General features: G+C 44.3%; 1 protein-coding gene and 1 long non-coding RNA gene across 2 annotated transcripts in view; one reads left to right on the top strand and one right to left on the bottom strand.

Moving 5' to 3' along the window:
• fibcd1 (fibrinogen C domain containing 1) overlaps nucleotides 1-18,856 on the bottom strand; it is a 41,974-nt gene that overhangs the window by 12,179 nt on the left and 10,939 nt on the right. The window contains exons 2-4 of the mRNA XM_062959045.1: nucleotides 10,951-11,448; nucleotides 8,111-8,270; nucleotides 4,304-4,440 (exon numbers count right to left, since the gene is read on the bottom strand). Of these exons, the coding sequence (XP_062815115.1) occupies nucleotides 4,304-4,440; nucleotides 8,111-8,270; nucleotides 10,951-11,448 (795 nt within the window). The remainder of the gene's footprint in view (nucleotides 1-4,303; nucleotides 4,441-8,110; nucleotides 8,271-10,950; nucleotides 11,449-18,856) is intronic.
• LOC134292997 (uncharacterized) overlaps nucleotides 1-18,856 on the top strand; it is a 47,622-nt gene that overhangs the window by 5,603 nt on the left and 23,163 nt on the right. Inside the window, exon 2 of the long non-coding RNA XR_010000066.1 lies at nucleotides 8,087-8,308. This is a non-coding gene — a long non-coding RNA (uncharacterized LOC134292997). The remainder of the gene's footprint in view (nucleotides 1-8,086; nucleotides 8,309-18,856) is intronic.

Genomic DNA, 18,856 nt, shown 5'->3' on the forward strand with positions numbered 1-18,856 from the left:
ATGGAACCCTGCGGAGACGGAGAAGCCTTAGCATTGAACGGTTGTGTTGTTAAAGTGCAAAGTATGGAACCCTGCGCAGACGGAGAAGCCTTAGCATTGAACGGTTGTGTTGTTAGAGTGCGAAGTATGGAATCCTGCGCAGATGGAGAAGCCTTAGCATTGAACGGTTGTGTTGTTAAAGTGTGAAGTGTGGAACCCTGCGCAGACGGAGAAGCCTTAGCATTGAACGGTTGTGTTGTTAAAGTGTGAAGTGTGAAACCCTGCGCAGACGGGGAAGCCTTAGCATTGAACGGTTGTGTTGTTAAAGTGTGAAGTGTGAAACCCTGCGCAGACAGGGAAGCCTTAGCATTGAACGGTTGTGTTGTCAAAGTGCAAAGTATGGAACCACACTCAGTGGTACAATGGAAAAGAAAGCAAAGTAGACTTAGGGCAAACACAGTTCTTAAGTCTCTGATAAATTCACAAACCAAGTAGTAGTCTTACTTCAGCAAAGAAACAGCAATAAATCCTTAGGAGCAGTTTCCCAGATGCAGACTCGAAGCAGGCACAAGGGGAGCAAAGGCTTAGGCATTAGAGTCAGTTTGTTGCCAGCAAGAGCTGGTTCCCAATTACTCAGCTGCAATTCTGGCAGCTATTCGAGCTGAACAACGACTCTGCTGTTTCCTTTCGCCTCTCCTGAAATGTGGGTACTTGCAAAATCTCCTCCTCTGATTCATGAACACTTTCCACGTTTGAAAGACTCAAAAACTTCAACCAAAACGAATATGGTGAATCCAGTGGAATACCAAATTTTAAGTGCAGAACTCAGTGGAATTTAAGTTATGTGATGAAGTGGTCAGACAGAGGTTGGATGCCTATCTTTCCGGAGCGCTCTCATTGTGTATTTCGTCATGTCCGAATGGGGTCGGACTGGATGGCCTTTGGGTTCCCTTTCCAACACTGCCTTTCAGCCTGACCATGGACTTGATTTCCCCCAATTCATTGGACGGGGAGTTGAAACCCGCATCCCATACATCATGCCTTCCGCACCTTGCATTATTCAGCCCCGCTTTCCCCCCATAAACCATAATTTCTGCTGAGGAGTAAATCTCAACTTGAGCAAAGTTCGCCTTTCGATTGAAAAGCTTCTGTTTGCAGATTCCGCCGGTTAATTACTCCCTGTTGATCTGGCTGAAGAAAGGATGATAAATAGCTCGCCACTTTGAAAGGCTGCTCAAGGACTCGTAATTTCATTCCTTCCCGCAGCCGAGACGGGGAGCGAGGTATTAATAACCAATTTTCTCCTGTATTTAAAAAATAGTTCGGCATGGTTGTTTTTTTATTATTATTATTATTATAGGCTTAGGTGGAATTTATCTGGTATTGCCGAGCGTTGCTTTATTGCAGCCCTGCTACGGAATGGAAGGAGGCTTTGACTCGTTTGCTCTGACAGGTGGATTAATTACGAAAGAACAAAGAAGGTTGAAGATACGAAGTGGGTTCCTAATTAAAAAGGAGTCTTAGCCTTGAAGAGCGGCGTGTCTGGTGGTATTTCTGGCTGGTGGGAAACCTATCAAGTATGTTTTTCCGTTCATGTTTTGGGGAGAATATCTCTTTCCTGAGCGGTCTGGGGGTCTTGGCTAAACTTGGGGAGAAGGTCATCTGTGCCTTGACCAATCTGGAAGTCAAGATGAGAGAAAGTCATCTCTCTCTTGACTGATCTTGGGGAGAAAGTCATCTGTCCCTTGACCAGTCTGGAAGTCAATATGGGAGAAAGTCATCTCTCTCTTGACTGATCTTGGGGAGAAAGTCACCTGTTCCTTGATCAGTCTGGAAGTCAATATGGGAGAAAGTCATCTCTCTCTTGACTGATCTTGGGGAGAAAGTCATCTGTCCCTTGACCAGTCTGGAAGTCAATATGGGAGAAAGTCATCTCTCTCTTGACTGATCTTGGGGAGAAAGTCATCTGTCCCTTGACCAGTCTGAAAGTCAATATGGAAGAAAGTCATCTCTCTCTTGACTGATCTTGGGGAGAAAGTCGCCTGTCCCTTGATCAGTCTGGAAGTCAATATGGGAGAAAGTCATCTCTCTCTTGACTGATCTTGGAGAGAAAGTCATCTGTTCCTTGATCAGTCTGGAAGTCAATATGGGAGAAAGTCATCTCTCTCTTGACTGATCTTGGGGAGAAAGTCATCTGTCCCTTGACCAGTCTGGAAGTCAAGATGGGAGAAAGTCATCTCTCTCTTGACTGATCTGGGGGGTCTTGGCTAAACTTAGGGAGAATGTCATCTGTCCCTTAGGAGCCCCCAGATGGCGTAGTGGACTAAGTGACTTGAAGGTTGGGTTGCTGACCTGAAGGCTGCCAGGTTCGAATCCCACCTGGGGAGAGTGTAGATGAGCTCCCTCTATCAGCTCCAGCTCCATGCGGGGACATGAGAGAAGCCTCCCACAAGGATGGTAAAAACATCAAAACATCCGGGCGTCCCCTGGGCAACGTCCTTGCAGACGGCCAATTCTCTCACTCCAGAAGCAACTCAGGTTGCTCCTGACATGAAAAAAAAATCTGTCCCTTGACCAGTCTGCAGGTCAAGATGGGAGAAGGTCATCTCTTTCTTGATTGGTCTGGGGGTCTTGTTTTCATCTCGCTTACGAGCTGTTTTCCCACAGCTGCCAGTCAGAAGGGTAGGGTCCGCCCTCTTCGTATATTAGCAACTCCCTCAGCCAAGATGGTGCCCAGGGCACAGGCAGAGTTAGGCCTCACTCAGGCCTCTTCCACACTGCCTATAAAATACAGATTATCTGATTTCAACTGGATTATATGGCAGTGTAGACTCAAGGCCCTTCCACACAGCTATATAACCCATTTAGAATCTTATATTATCTGCTTTGAACTGGATTATCTTGAGTGAACTGGGAGGGAAGGCCGTCTCTTTCTTGACCAGTCTGGGGATCTTGGCTAAACTTGGGAAGACGGTCATTGGTTTCTTTATCATTCTGGGGGCATCATCTAAGTTGTTGTTCCTTGACCATTCAGAAGGTCAAGATGGGGGAAGTTCATCATTTTCTTGACCAGTCTGAGGGTTTTTGGCTATGATAAAGCTTATCTCATCTCGTTCTTGACCAGTCTGAATGTCAAAACCAGGAAATGCATCCCTTTCTTGACCAGTCTGAGGATCTTGGCTAATCTTGGGAAGACGGTCATTGGTTTCTTTATCATTCTGGGGGCGTCATCTAAGCTGTTGTTCCTTGACCATTCAGAAGGTCAAGATGGAGTAAATTCATCACTTTCTTGATTGGTCTGGGGGTTTTGACTGAACTGGGAGGGAAGGCCATCTCTTTCTTGACCAGTCTGGGGATCTTGGCTAAACTTGGGAAGATCATTGGTTTCCTTATCATTCTGGGGCCTCAACTAAGCTGTTGTTCCTTGACCATTCAGAAGGTCAAGATGGGGGAAGTTCATCATTTTCTTGACCAGTCTGAGGGTTTTTGGCTATAATAAAGCTTATATCATCTCGTTCTTGACCAGTCTGAATGTCAAAACCAGGAAATGCATCGCTTTCTTGACCAGTCTGGGGATCTTGGCTAAACTTGGGAAGACGGTCATTGGTTTCTTTATCATTCTGGGGGCGTCATCTAAGCTGTTGTTCCTTGACCATTCAGAAGGTCAAGATGGGGGAAGTTCATCATTTTCTTGATCAGTCTGGGGGATCTTGGCTATGATGAAGCTTTCCTCATCTCGTTCTTGACCAGTCTGAATGTCAAAACCAGGAAATGCATCCCTTTCTTGACCAGTCTGGGGTTGTTGTTCCTTGACCATTCAGAAGGTCAAGATGGGAGGAGTTCATCATTTTCTTGACCAGTCTGAGGGTTTTTGGCTATGATAAAGCTTATCTCATCTCGTTCTTGACCAGTCTGAATGTCAAAACCAGGAAATGCATCCCTTTCTTGACCAGTCTGGGGTTGTTGTTCCTTGACCATTCAGAAGGTCAAGATGGGAGGAGTTCATCATTTTCTTGACCAGTCTGAGGGTTTTTGGCTATGATAAAGCTTATTTCATCTCGTTCTTGACCAGTCTGAATGTCAAAACCAGGAAATGCATCTTTTTCTTCACCAGTCTGGGTTGTTGTTCCTTGACCTTTCAGAAGGTCAAGATGGGGGAAGTTCATCATTTTCTTGAGCGATCTTGACTGGACCAACCTGGGGTCTCAACTACACTTGCACGTACACTTGACCGGTCTGGAGGTTTGGACTAAAAATAGGCAAGTCCACCTCCTTCTTGACCATTCTTGAGACCTCCACGAAGCCAGAGAAAAGGCCACCTTACCGTCCATCCGCCGCCGTCGGTGGTCATGTCGCAGTAGACCGGGAAGCCTTCCGGAGCGTGAGTGGGGAAGACGGAGAAGACCCCGTCCTCTTGCTGTCCGTTTACATAGAGGTCAAAGCAGTCCCGAGGCCGAGAGCCTGCGGAAGGGAGAGAGCGAGAGAAAGAAAGAAAGCAGAAACTCAGCCCGTTAATTGTCTCCGTCCGGCTCCGATTGCATTCGCTTTGGTGGTTAATTGGCCGGCGGGACTCTGGCACCCGTCATCCCCGGCTTTGGGCAAAGGCAGCCCTGGCCCCAATCTCAAGCGCCGAGTCCCAATCCAAGCTCGTTTTTGGGCTCCGGGATTTCTCCTTCCGGCAATCCCACTCGGGGATCACATGGCAGGATCTGCGTCCGAAAGAGAAGCTCTCCGGATCAGACTTCAAAAGCAAAGCTCAAACGGAAGGGTTAGCCTTCAATCAATACCGGGGAAGAACGGGTTGTAAAGCCCTCTTATATTTTAAGGCAGGGGTCCCCAAACTAAGGCCCGGGGGCCGGATGCGGCCCTCCGAGCTCATTTACCTGGCCTCAGTTTTATAATATAATATATTGTATATACATATAATATTGATAATAATATTGTGATGTAATACAATATAACACTAATAGTAATACCATATAATAATATTAATTATATATTCTATATTACATATAATATTATAATAATATTATAGTATGGTGGTATAGTTCAATACAGTAATATATAATGCTAATATTGTACTATGCTAATAATATAATATATTGTATGTACATATAATATTGATAATAATATTGTAATGTAATACAATATAACACTAATAATAATACCATATAATAATATTAATTATATATTCTATATTACATTCGTATAATATTACTAATAATATTACAGTATAATGGTATAGTTCAATAAAGTAATATATAATGCTAATATTGTGCTATGCTAATAATATAATATATTGTATGTACAAATAATTTGTAATCCTAATTAACTTGACTAAATACATAATAATAAATAAATGCATTTTAGACTTAGGCTCGCCCAAAGTCTGAAATGACTTGAAGGCACACAACAACAACAACAATCCTAATTAACTTGACTAAATACATAATAATAAATTAATTAATTTTAGACAGGCTCGCCCAAAGTCTGAAATGACTTGAAGGCACACAACAACAACAACAACAACAACAATCCTAATTAACTTGACTAAATACATAATAATAAATAAATCAATTTTAGACTTAGGCTCGCCCAAAGTCTGAAATGACTTGAAGGCACACAACAACAACAACAACAATCCTAATTAACTTGACTAAATACATAATAATAAATAAATGCATTTTAGACTTAGGCTCACCCAAAGTCTGAAATGACTTGAAGGCACACAACAACAACAACAACAACAACAATCCTAATTAACTTGACTAAATACATAATAATAAATAAATCAATTTTAGACTTAGGCTCGCCCAAAGTCTGAAATGACTTGAAGGCACACAACAACAACAACAACAACAATCCTAATTAACTTGACTAAATACATAATAATAAATAAATCAATTTTAGACTTAGGCTCGCCCAAAGTCTGAAATGACTTGAAGGCACACAACAACAACAACAACAATCCTAATTAACTTGACTAAATACATAATAATAAATAAATCAATTTTAGACTTAGGCTCGCCCAAAGTCTGAAATGACTTGAAGGCACACAACAACAACAACAACAATCCTAATTAACTTGACTAAATACATAATAATAAATAAATCAATTTTAGACTTAGGCTCGCCCAAAGTCTGAAATGACTTGAAGGCACACAACAACAACAACAACAACAATCCTAATTAACTTGACTAAATACATAATAATAAATAAATCAATTTTAGACTTAGGCTCGCCCAAAGTCTGAAATGACTTGAAGGCAGACAACAACAACAACAACAACAATCCTAATTAACTTGACTAAATACATAATAATAAATAAATGCATTTTAGACTTAGGCTCGCCCAAATCTGAAATGACTTGAAGGCACACAACAACAACAACAACAACAACAACAACAACCCTAACTAACTTGACTATCTCATTGGCCAGAAGCAGGAGCACACTTCCCATTGAAATCCTAATAAATGTATGTTGGTTAAAATTATATTTATTTTTAAATATTGTATTGTTCTTTCATTATTCTTGTTGTTGTTGTTTTTGCACTACAAATAAGACATGTGCAGTGTGCATCAGAATTTGTTTGTATTTTTTTTTTCAAATGGTAATCCGGCCCCTCAACAGTCTGAAGGATTGTGGACTGGCCCTCGGATTAAAAAGTTTGGGGACCCCTGTTTTAAGGTGTCCTTGATATAAAAGTTTTAAAACATTTTCAAGACCTGGATGCACATGCATAGAGAGGGCCAACCGTACATCTTGGAGTGGAGTGCTTTTGTATGGAATCGCTGCTCGTTTTATTTAGTTTAATTCATTTTGTATCCGTTTTGTATAGGAATAGAGTTTTCGTCTCGCTTACGAAAAAAACCCAAAAATTTTCGGACCATTGCTGAAAATGGGAAGGCTTCCGAGGCTGACCCCCAGCCCCCCGGTGCTTGGATATGTATTTCAATATTTTAAAAAAACCTAGAAAAATAAAAATCCAAATTACACAGGACGAGGAAGAGCCGTTTTCCCACAGCTGTCAGTCAGAAGGGTAGGCTCCGCCCTCTTCGTATCTTAGCAACTCCCTCAGCCAAGATGGCGCCCAGGGCACAGGCAGAGTTAGGCCTCACTCAGGCCTCTTCCACACTGCCTATAAAATACAGATTATCTGATTTCAACTGGATTATATGGCAGTGTAGACTCAAGGCCCTTAACCCATTTAGAATCTTATATTATCTGCTTTGAACTGGATTATCTTGAGTCCACACTGCCATATAACCCAGTTCAGTGTGGATTTTATACAGTTGTGTAGAAGGGGTCTCAAATAATCCAAATCAAAGCAAATAATATACGATTATAAATATAATATATAAAACTACTGTGGCATAATAAAACAGAACAATATATTCTCTAAAATCAGGACAGTAAATAAAGAACAACACTCTGAAAACAGGGGAATTCCAGAAAGGAAACAATCAAGGCCAGCTAACACCTCCCAACAAAAGATTCCTTCGGGAAGGAAGCAGCCAGGCTTTGAAGCTTGGCAAGGCCATTACATGCTAATCATTTTGGCTAATTGTAGCCTTTATACTTGCCTCCAACAGAGAAAAAAGGAACAACCAGAAATATTATATATTTACAAGTATTAGGAAATAATATATATATATATATATATATATATATATATATATATATATATATATATATATAATATATACTAACGACCACCAATTTCTTAATACTCGATTTCCCATACCACCAGAATACGCCACAGCAACACGTGGCCGGGCACAGCTGGTTTTGTTATATTTTTGGAATATTTGCAAACCAGAGATGATTGGATGCACAACCTGTTTACCGTATATACCCGAGTATAAGCCGACCCCATTATAAGCAGAGGGAGGCTGAAAAACTCGGCTTATCTTCGAGTATATATGGTATACTCCAGAATTGTGTATACTGTATATACTCCAAAATTAAAGTTCCAAAATAAAAGATGGTTGGATCCAGCCATCTTTTATTTTGGAACTTGAATTTTGCTTGGCTCTGGATCTATGAATGTTGTGGTTCTGTCCATCCAAGTGACCCCTGTTTTCTCCCTTTTGGTGACCCCGTAGGAAACGACACGGGTTCTCTCGTACCGTTGGAGCATCCTTTGGGCTTTGCGCTTCGGGACGGCGGCTTCTGGAGGTCCGCTTTGGCCTTTGGCCTCGCCAAACCACGCTCCTTCTGCAACGTGTCCAGGATGTCGCTGACCGACGTGACCAGCCGGGCCATGTTGGTCTGACTCTCCGAAAGCAGCTGGAAAAGGAAAGAAAAAAAAAACTCTTGAATCTCGCGTGAGTCCATTTTTCCTCTTTTTTATTGACATTGGAGCAGGGAACGCTTTCCATTTATTAGAACAGAAAAATGTGTCAAGTGCAGCCGCGTCGTGCATTGCACATACAAGTTTAATAACAAATGTTTTCAAGGAGCAAAAAATACAGAGCTATAGTAAAAGGCTGCCTGGTTTTACTCCGTCGGTTACTCAAATCAGAGTAAATTGCCACCTTCGGCCTCGGGTTATCTGCGATTCCAATTTTAATAACATAAAGACATAGTACAACACAACAAACAAGATATATATGATGGATTATTATTTTATTATGACACAGCAAGTCGAACACTTCCCAAGTGTCTAGGATTGTGCAATGTATTATTATTATTATTATTATTATTCTTGTATGACACAGCAAACAAGATAGATATGCTGGATTTCGTATCACAAAATCACAAGTCGAACACTTCCCAAGTGTCTAGGACTGTGTGAAACTCCTCAAAGCACAGCAAAGTATCAGTAGAAGAAAACTGCACTACAAACTAGAGCTGACAGCTAGCACAGCAGTTATTATTATTATTATTATTATTATTATTATTATTATTATTATTATTTTATTATGACACAGCAAACAAGATAGACATGCTGGATTTCGTATCACAAAATCACAAGTCGAACACATCCCAAGTGTTTAGGACTGTGTGAAACTCCTCAAAGCACAGCAGACAAAGAATCAGTAGAAGAAAACTGCACTACAAGCTCTAGTTTGTAGTGCAGTTTTCTTGTACTGATTCTTTGTCTGCTGTGCTTTGAGGAGTTTCACACAGTCCTAGACACTTGGGAAGTGTTCAACTTTTGATTTTGTGATACGAAATCCAGCATATAGATCTCGTTTAAAATGGATTCAAAACCTGATTATTCTTGAATGTTGTCTGTACTCGTACCAAATTTAAAGGGACCCGTCCTCTGCAATCCCATTCAGTTTGCAGCCATTGCGCTGAGGACACAGGGAGAAGAGGGCAGCCGGGACATTTCCAAAAAGTGGGATTGCAGAGGACGACTTGGGACCATTCTTGCCCGTTTGGGATAGCAGAGGTGACTCTCAAGGGGCAATAGCTGAACAACTTAAAAATGGTCAAGCTCTGCAATGCTTAGTTGGCGGAGGAGGAGAACCGGGAAGGAAGCCTTGGCATGTTTTGCACGTAGGTCTGGAGCAGGTCGCTAAAGACCGGTCAGCCCTCCGGATATAGAGGCTTGCCTCGGTGAACTCGCCTGCAATGTGGATGGAAGCCGTCACGGATGCCCCAGGCGAAGTTGGGGGAAAGAAGTAGGAGCAGCCGTTATGCGGGGAGAGAGGGGTAATCCTGGTGCAAGAAAGCTGCCTTATTAGCCAGGTGGGCAGGGCTTCCATTGCCACCACGCACCCACAGTGAGTCATTATTATTATTATTATTATTATTATTATTATTATTATTATGTTCATGGGGACCATCAAAATGAACAAAATCTGGCAGTCAGCATTAAAAAAACCCTCTACAATCTGGACAGTAAATAAAGAAAAACACGTTGCTTGCAATATTTATATATATATAAACTAGCTTTGCCCGGCCACGCGTTGCTGTGGCTTATGGGAATCCTTTGTTGGCCAGGTGGAATAGCAGTGAATAGCCTTGCAGTCTCAAAGCTTGGCTGTTTTCTGGAGTAGATGGAGCTGTTTGTTGTATGAACGTAGAGGCATGGATGAGGGGTTGTGCTGCCAAGTTTAGTGTTTCTGGGATGTGTAGTTTTGTTGTTTTGTCCTAGGCTGAAATTTCATTACTCTTTTATATATATACTAGCTGTGCCCGGCCACGCGTTGCTGTGGCGTTGTCTGGTGGTGTCTGTATTTTATAGGCAGTGTGGAAGAGGCCTAAGTGAGGCCTAACTTTGCCTGTCCCTGGGCTGAGTGGGTTGCTAGGAGACCAAGTGGGCAGAGCTTAGCCTTCTAACTGGCAGCAATTGGATAAAAAAAATTATTCCTCTCCCTCTAATTAGGACTTTATTTTTCTTTTCTTTTTGTTGTATCAACCTAGAGGTGTGGATGAGGGGTTGTGCTGTCAATTTTCGAGGTTGTGGGGTGTTTAGTCTTGTTGTTTTGTCGGTTGCCAGGATTCCATCACTCTTTTATATATATATATATAGATAGATGTAATGTGCATTTTTCCCATGGAGTAAACAACAAAACCACTGGACCAAATCGCACCAAATTTGGCCACAAAAGACATAGTCACCCCATCTATGTCTTTCAATAAAAAAACCTAGAAAAATAAAGTCCAAATACCAGACATCCCCCCCCTCCCAAATTGGTTACTACGCATGCACAGAGGCTCCACCGGAACTGAAACCCAACAAAACCACTGGACCAAATCACACCAAATTTGGCCACAAAATACATTGTCATCCAATCTATGTCTTTCAATTAAAAAAAATCTAGAAAAATAAAGTCCAAATAACAGTCTTCTATATATATAAAAATGTAATGTGCGTTTTTCCCACGGCGTAAACAACAAAACCACTGGCCCAAATCACACCAAATTTGGCCACAAAAGACATAGTCATTCAATCTATACTTTGAGTAAATGTGGGGTATGTCTAGGTGTTGGGTGTTTTTCCTGCCGCTCTCACCTGGATGAGGCGTCCCTGCTCGTTCTGGAGGGCGCTGAGCTCCTGCCCCAGGGCGCCGTGGCCCTTCTTGAGCCCCTCGCACTCGGCCCGGAGCTGGGCGGCCTGGGCCAGCACCTTGGAGACCTCGTCCGAGAGGCCGGCCAGCAGGGCCCGCTCCTGGCCCTTGGCGGCCTTGGTCTCCAGGCTGTGGTCCGTCACGGCCCTCAGGAGCGAGGACTGCAGCCCCTCCAGGCGGGACACCCCGGTGCCGGACCCGCCGTGGGCCTCCCGCTCGGGGCAGCGGGGCTCCAGGAAGACGTTGACGCGGGAGCCGTCGGACGCCCGCTCGATCGTCACCAGGGCGCCGCTCTCGTCCGGGTTGGTGCTGATGATCGGCGGGGAGTCCGTGACCGGCGCGTGGTAGTGGTTCATGAGCAGGATGGCGCCCGTGACCGTCACCGCCAGCAGCACGGCCACGGAGAGCAGCACCGTGCACAGGATGTAGCCGCAGCTCATTCTCTGGAAAGACACGGAGGAGGATGGTTAAGCGACGATGGGAGTTGTAGTTCGCCCCCACCCACTGAACCCAGCTCACATTGGATCTCAACTACATTTTCAATGCCAAACAATGCCAACCTCAATTGACCCAGGCTGGCACTATTTGGAGGGGGATGGACCAAGGATGATGGGACTTGCAATACCTTCACTCGCTTCCTGAGACCACTGCGACCCCCACCAATGACTGATCGAGACCAAACTTGGCACACAGAGCCACCATGACCCACTCTACATCCTGGCCCTGTTTGGCGGGGGATGGACCATGGACGATGGGACTTGCAGTACCTTCACTCGCTTCCTGAGACCACTGCGACCCCCACCCATGACTGATCAAGACCAAACTTGGCACACAGAGCCCCCATGACCCACTCTACATCCTGGCCTTGTTTGGAGGAGGATGGACCATGGATGATGGGACTTGCAGTACCTTCACTCACTTCCTAAGACCACTGCGACCCCCACCAATGACTGATCAAGACCAAACATGGCACACAGAACCCCCATGACTCACTCTACATCCTGGTGCTGTTTGGTGGGGGATGGACCATGGACAATGGGACTTGCAGTACTTTCACTCGCTTCCTGAGACCACTGCGATCCCCACCCATGACTGATCAAGACCAAACTTGGCACACAGAGCCCCCATGACCCACTCTACATCCTGGCCCTGTTTGGAGGGGGATGGACCATGGACGATGGGACTTGCAATACCTTCACTCGCTTCCTGAGACCACTGTGACCCACACCAATGTTTGATCAAGACCAGACTTGGCACATAGAGCCCCCATGACCCACTCTACATCTTGGTATGGTTTGGAAGCGTTTGGACCATGGATGATGGGACTTGCAATACCTTCACTCACTTCCTGAGACCACTGCGACCCCCACCAATGACGGATCAAGACCAAACTTGGCACATAGAGCCACCATGACTCACTCTACATCTTGGCACTGTTTGCATGGACGATGGGACTTGCATATGGGAGTTGTAGTTCACCCGCACCCACTGAACCCAACTCACATTGGATCTGGACTACACTTGGAACACAGGCAAACAATGCTTTTCTCGAATGACCCGGGTCCCCAAGTTAGTCTATATATATTTTAAAGCAATGCATCCATCACTTCCTTGCGCGCGGCCAGGGCCAAACGGCAAAGCCTGGCTTCCACTTGGGATTTCCTCTTGGGTCACCGGCCCGGCCTTGCCTTGCGACTAAACCAATCTCCATGACTTTTTAATGAGGCCTCTGGCTGTGGAATGAATCATAAAAGCCCAAAAGGAGAAAGAGAGGCGAGAGAACGGAAAGGGAGAGGGAAGCGACAGAAAAAACAATGTTATTCCGTCTGGTTTGGAAGTTGCTTCTGAAGCCTGCTTCTCAAAGTCTGCAACAACAAGGAAAAGCCATTAGTAAGTGTCCCGACACTAAAAACGAGAGAGAAAAGTGTAACAAGTTTCTGTCGGGCTGGAACGGCCGCACCATAGGTTTAATGCCTCCTTTTATGTTTTATTTATCCTTTTATGGCTGGACATTGAGCAAAACAAATAAATAGGTACAGAGCAGGAGATAAAGGGTACGGTTCCCATCGATCCATTGGAAAAAAAGAAAGGGAAAAATGCAGAAGGAGAAAGAAAAAGTGCAAGAAGAGAAAGGAAAGGTGCGGAAGGCAAAAGGAAAGGTGCAAAAGGAGGAAGGTGAAAAAAGAAGGCGAAAGGTGCAAAAGGAGAAAGGAAAGATGGAAAAGGAGAAAGGAAAGGAGCAAACAGAAAGGAAAGTGGAGAAGGTAAAAGGAAAGGTGCAGAAGGAGAAAAGAAATGTGCAGAAGGAGAAAGGAAAGGTGAAAAAAGAGAAAGGAAAGGTGGAAAAGGAGAAAGGAAAAGTGCAGAAGGTGAAAGGAAAGGTGAAAAAAGAGAAGGGAAAGGTGCAGAAGGCAAAAAGAAAGGTGCAAAAGGAGAAAAGAAAAGTGCAGAAGGAGAAAGGAAAGATGGAGAAGGAGAAAGGAAAGGTGCAGAAGGCAAAAGGAAAGGTGCAAAAGGAGGAAGGTGAAAAAAGAAGGCGAAAGGTGCAAAAGGAGAAAGGAAAGATGGAGAAGGAGAAAGGAAAGGAGCAAACAGAAAGGAAAGTGGAGAAGGTAAAAGGAAAGGTGCAGAAGGAGAAAAGAAATGTGCAGAAGGAGAAAGGAAAGATGAAAAAAGAGAAAGGAAAGGTGGAAAAGGAGAAAGGAAAAGTGCAGAAGGTGAAAGGAAAGGTAAAAAAGAGAAGGGAAAGGTGCAGAAGGCAAAAAGAAAGGTGCAAAAGGAGAAAAGAAAGATGGAGAAGGAGAAAGGAAAGGTGAAAAAAGAGAAGGCGAAAGGTGCAGAAGGAGAAAGGAAAGATGCAGGAGGCCAAAGGAAAGATACAGAAGGAGAAAGGAAAGGTGAAAAAAGAAGAGAAAGGTGCAGAAGGCAAAAAGAAAGGTTCAAAAGGAGAAAGGAAAGATAGAAAAGAAGAAAGGAAAAGTGCCAAAAGAGAAAGGAAAGGTGCAGGAGGCAAAAGGAAAGGAGCAAAAGGAGGAAGGTGAAAAAAGAAGGCGAAAGGTGCAAAAGGAGAAAGGAAAGCTAGAAAAGAAGAAAGGAAAAGTGCCAAAAGAGAAAGGAAAGGTGCAGGAGGCAAAAGGAAAGGTGCAGAAGAGGAAAGGGCAGGTGCAGAACACAGCTGGGTTTCATCTTTGTGCCTTTAAAAGAAATCCAGCCGTTGCAGAGCTAAATCCCGGCTGCATTGCAATGGGAGAGAGAACAAGTGTTCTTGGGTCTTGCAAACAAGGTCCATAAACAGGCGGGATGGATGGCCTGGGCGAGGACGCAAAGGGGCCAAAAAGGACGACGGCCTCTTTTCCTTGGGTGGGAAAATAAGTGGGAATTGCTGCGTTGGCAAAGTGGGATTGACAGCTTCCTTGAAGCCTCTCCCTCCCTTTCTGCCCCTCGGCGATTTGCATGAAGGTGAGTTCAGCAAGAATTCAGGTAAAGCGGGAAGAGAAACACAAGAGCCTCCAGAACAAGGAGCTTTTCGTTGCATGCAACTCAAGGGCTGCATCTACTCTGGAAAATTAATTAGGATAATTAGTGTTGCACCTTTGTCGTTAAAGTGGTCTCAAACTGCATTAAAGCAACAGTGTAGAATGATGCACCTTTTGGTCACGCTCAAGGAGAACAAGACGGTCAAAACAATGGAGAAAAGCCAACCTTTGTAGGAAGATGCCGCACTGTCACTTTTCGAGCCGATATGTATTCATATATATAGAGACGTCAACGTCAATAAACTAAGCTTTCCAGCTTCTTTGGAGTTAAATCAGTTTAGCTCAGCACTTGCTATAATATATATATATATATATATATATATATATATATATATATATCTCGCACAATAACTTGGCACACTGAGCCCCCATGACCCACTCTACATCCTGGCGGTGGTTAGAGCGGGATGGACCATGGACGATGGGACTTGCATATGGGAGTTGTAGTTGCCCCTTAAAACTTGCTCAAACTGGTTCTGCAGCAGCAGAACAGAAACAGTATCAAATCAATCTCCAGGTCTTTGCAGCCCACAAATCAGCTTCAGAGAAGAATAAAGTCCTGCTCTTTTTACCTTTTTCCTCAGCAGCTAACAGGCCTCAAAATAGCAAGGCCTCTCTGAGTACATAGCTCTCTTCACAAGCAGCACTCAAAAACTTGCTCAAACTGGTTCTGCAGCAGCAGAACAGAAACAGTATCAAATCAATCTCCAGGTCTTTGCAGTCCACAAATCAGCTTCAGAGAAGAATACAGTCCTGGTCTTTTTACCTCTTTTTTCAGCAGCAAACAGGCCTCAAAATAGCAAGGCCTCGCTGAGTACACAGCTCTCTTCACAAGCAGCACTGAAAAACTTGCCCAAACTGATTCTGCAGCAGAACAGAAACAGTATCAAATCAATCCCCAGGTCTTTGGAGTCCACAAATTAGCTTCAAAGAAGAATATAGTCCTGGTCCTTTTAGCTCTTTTCTCAGCAGCTAACAGGCCTCAAAATAACAAGGCCTCTCTGAGTACACAGCTCTCTTCTCAAGCAGCACTGAAAAACTTGCTCAAACTGGTTCTGCAGCTGCAGAACAGAAACAGTATCAAATCAATCCCCAGGTCTTTGCAGTCCACAAATCAGCTTCAAAGAAGAATATAGTCCTGGTCCTTTTACCTCTTTTCTCAGCAGCAAACAGGCCTCAGAATAGCAAGGCCTCACTGCGTACACAGCTCTCTTCACAAGCAGCACTGAAACTTACTCAAACTGGTTCTGCAGCAGCAGGATAGAAACAGTATCAAATCAATCTCCAAGTCTGTGCAGTCCACAAATCAGCTTCAAAGAAGAATATAGTCCTGGTCCTTTTACCTTTTACCATAGATACTATGATTCTATGTGTGTTAACTGGAAAATAAAGTGCATGGAGCTGATCTGCTGAGCCTGCAAAGAACTGGGGATTGATTTGACACTGTTTCTGTTCTGCTGCTGCAGAACAAGTTTGCACAGTGCCTTTGCAAACCATGACACAGAGAAAAGGACTTCAGCACTTTGTCCTTTTTTGGGATTTTTCTTGAATGTCAACGTCCCCCAATCCTCTTCTAAAACTCTGGGATTGTGGCGGAACGAGTGAAAAGCGGAGCCAAGGAACGTGCCCAGAGAGACCTTGCTGGCGATAATAATAACCTCCCCATATTTATGCTTCCTTGAGCCATAAATGTTTAATGGGAGGCATGAGACGGGGTCACGTCGGAGGGAGAAATGTCGCTTCTGCTTTGTGCAAATCTCTTTGGATCGCTGATAAAGGGGAAAAGGAGGGAGCCCTTAATATCGGCCCAATACGGGTCCTAAATCTGGGTTTAAGAAATTGCAGAAGAAAGCGAAAAATGTTCTGCTGCAGAAAGCGAAAGTTTGACATTGCCTTCGATATATGGCATTTCCCCATGTCTGATATTTCTCCTCGACTTGGCTTCGTCTCCGGTTCTCTGTGCCCATTAGTAACTGGCATCAATGGGAACGTCCGCGCCGTGCTTTGCTCCGAACTTGAACAAAGGGCCAACCTTTGCCCTCCTCGCCTCGGAAATCTCTCGTTCGAAACGTTTCATCATGTCCATCCTGCTGCTCTCGGAAAATAGAAATGACAAGCGGGGAGAGACGAGGAAAAAGACTGTCAAGAGAAACGAGAGAGCCCACCTTTGGAGAGGCCGCCAAAGGAGACCCTGCCGTTCTGATTGACAGGTCGCATTTCGGGGAATGAAAGGAGGCCGACGCCAAGAAAGGTGTCCTTTCCGTCAGCGGGGAGATGGCTTGCACTATTGTCCTTGCAGCACAATAGTGATTGTGGAAGACGGGGAGCCTTCGGGCACCTGTCTAGATGCTCAAAGCCTTGAGACAGAAGGCGTCTTTGAAGATGGAACGAGGAAGAGCCGTTTTCAACCCTGGTTGCTGGTCAGAAGGGTAGGCCCCGCCCACTTTAGGCTCCGCCCACTCCGTCTCCTAGCAACCCCCTCGTCCACAATGGCACCGGGGCACAGCCAGGGTTCAGGCTTTGAGGCTGCAAGGCTATTCACTGCTATTTCACTTGGCCAACAAACCATTCCCATAAGCCACAGCAACGCGTGGCCGGGCCCAGCTAGTCTGTCTATATATATAAAAGAGTAATGAAATTTCGGCCTAGGACAAAACAACAAAACTACACATCCCAGAAACACTAAACTTGGCAGCACAACCCCTCACCCATGCCTCTACGTTCATACAACAAAAAGAAAAGAAAAATAAAGTCCTAATTAGAGGGAGAGGAATAATTTTATCCAATTGCTGCCAGTTAGAAGGCTAAGCTCTGCCCACTTGGTCTCCCAGCAACCCACTCAGGCCAGGGGACAGGCAGAGTTAGGCCTCACTTAGGCCTCTTCCACATCTATATATATAAATTAGTGATGGCATCACGGCGACCCACAAAACAACAAAACTACAGGCCCCCCAACCTCGAAATTTGACAACACAACCCATCATCCACGCCTCTAGGTTGATACAACAAAAAGCAAAAAAAAATAAAGTCCTAATTAGTGGGAGAGCAATAATTGTTTTTATCCAATTGCTGCCAGTTTAGAGGGCTAATCTCTGCCCACTTGGTCTCCTAGTAACCAACTCAGCCAAGGGACAGCCAGGGTTCAGTTAGGGGACAGGCAGATTTAGGCCTCACTTAGGCTTCTTCCACAGATTATCTAATTTGCACTGGATTATATGGCAGTGTAGACTCAAGGCCCTTCCACCATACTTCGCCACAGCAACGCGTGGCCGGGCACAGCTAGTACTATATATATGCGAATAAATCGCCACCAAAATGAGTCCCAATATCGTATTAGGGAAGCCGTAGCAAATGAAATAAAATCCCAAATATTTCTGTAACGTTCCGGGAAATCAATCGCTTTCTCGGCGAAGGAGGATCGATGCAGAAAAGTGTTGCCAACTGTAACGATAATAGCGCGAGGAATTGGATTCTCGTCCCAAAAGCATTAGCAAGAATTAGGAAATTGTTCGAATATCGAGCTGAATATCGAACAAAAATTTACAGGATTCTATGACCGACTGCTTCCCGCTTCCATCGGGATCCTGTTATGACATGTCAATGTAAACAACAGAAAAGGATTAACCTTCTTGGCGCTCATCTCGTATCTTCCCGAAAAGGAAGCCGGAGATCTAATAAGCCTTATGGACACCTGGGCGAGATTGCCTCCGGCATATTTGAATATACTTTCATCAGGTCTCCGCACTTAATCTTCTTTTCTGTAAGCGAGACGCGCTTCTGTCCTCAGAGGACTCCTCTCCTCGGCGCCGCTTGGAAAAGTTACTTTCCAGGGGATTAGAGTCGCCGAACCCATGACGTTTCCGGGGCGGAAAAATCGGGAAATGGACAAAGTTCGGAAGGAAGGGCGGAGGACGTTTGGTTTTGGGAAGCCGATTGGGAAGAAAAATTTTTTTCACTTTAAAGGAATATAATTGGAACTCGAGCCATGGGAGGATGCAGGCAAATAATAATCATAATCATCATCTATATATATAAAAGGGTAATGGCGTTTCGGCCTAGGACAAAACAACAAAACTACACATCCCAGAAACACTAAACTTGGCAACACGACCCCTCATCCATGCCTCTACGTTCATACAACAAAAAGCTCCAGATACTCCAGAAAACGGCCAGGCTTTGAGACTGCAAGGCTATTCACTGCTATTCCACCTAGCCAACAAAGGATTCCCATAAGCCACAGCAACGCGTGGCCGGGCAAAGCTAGTATATATATATAAAGGTAATGTGCCATTGTACTATGGAGTAAACAACAAAA

The sequence above is a fragment of the Anolis carolinensis genome, unplaced genomic scaffold (assembly GCF_035594765.1).
Source record: "Anolis carolinensis isolate JA03-04 unplaced genomic scaffold, rAnoCar3.1.pri scaffold_7, whole genome shotgun sequence".
NCBI classification, from domain to species: domain Eukaryota; kingdom Metazoa; phylum Chordata; class Lepidosauria; order Squamata; family Dactyloidae; genus Anolis; species Anolis carolinensis.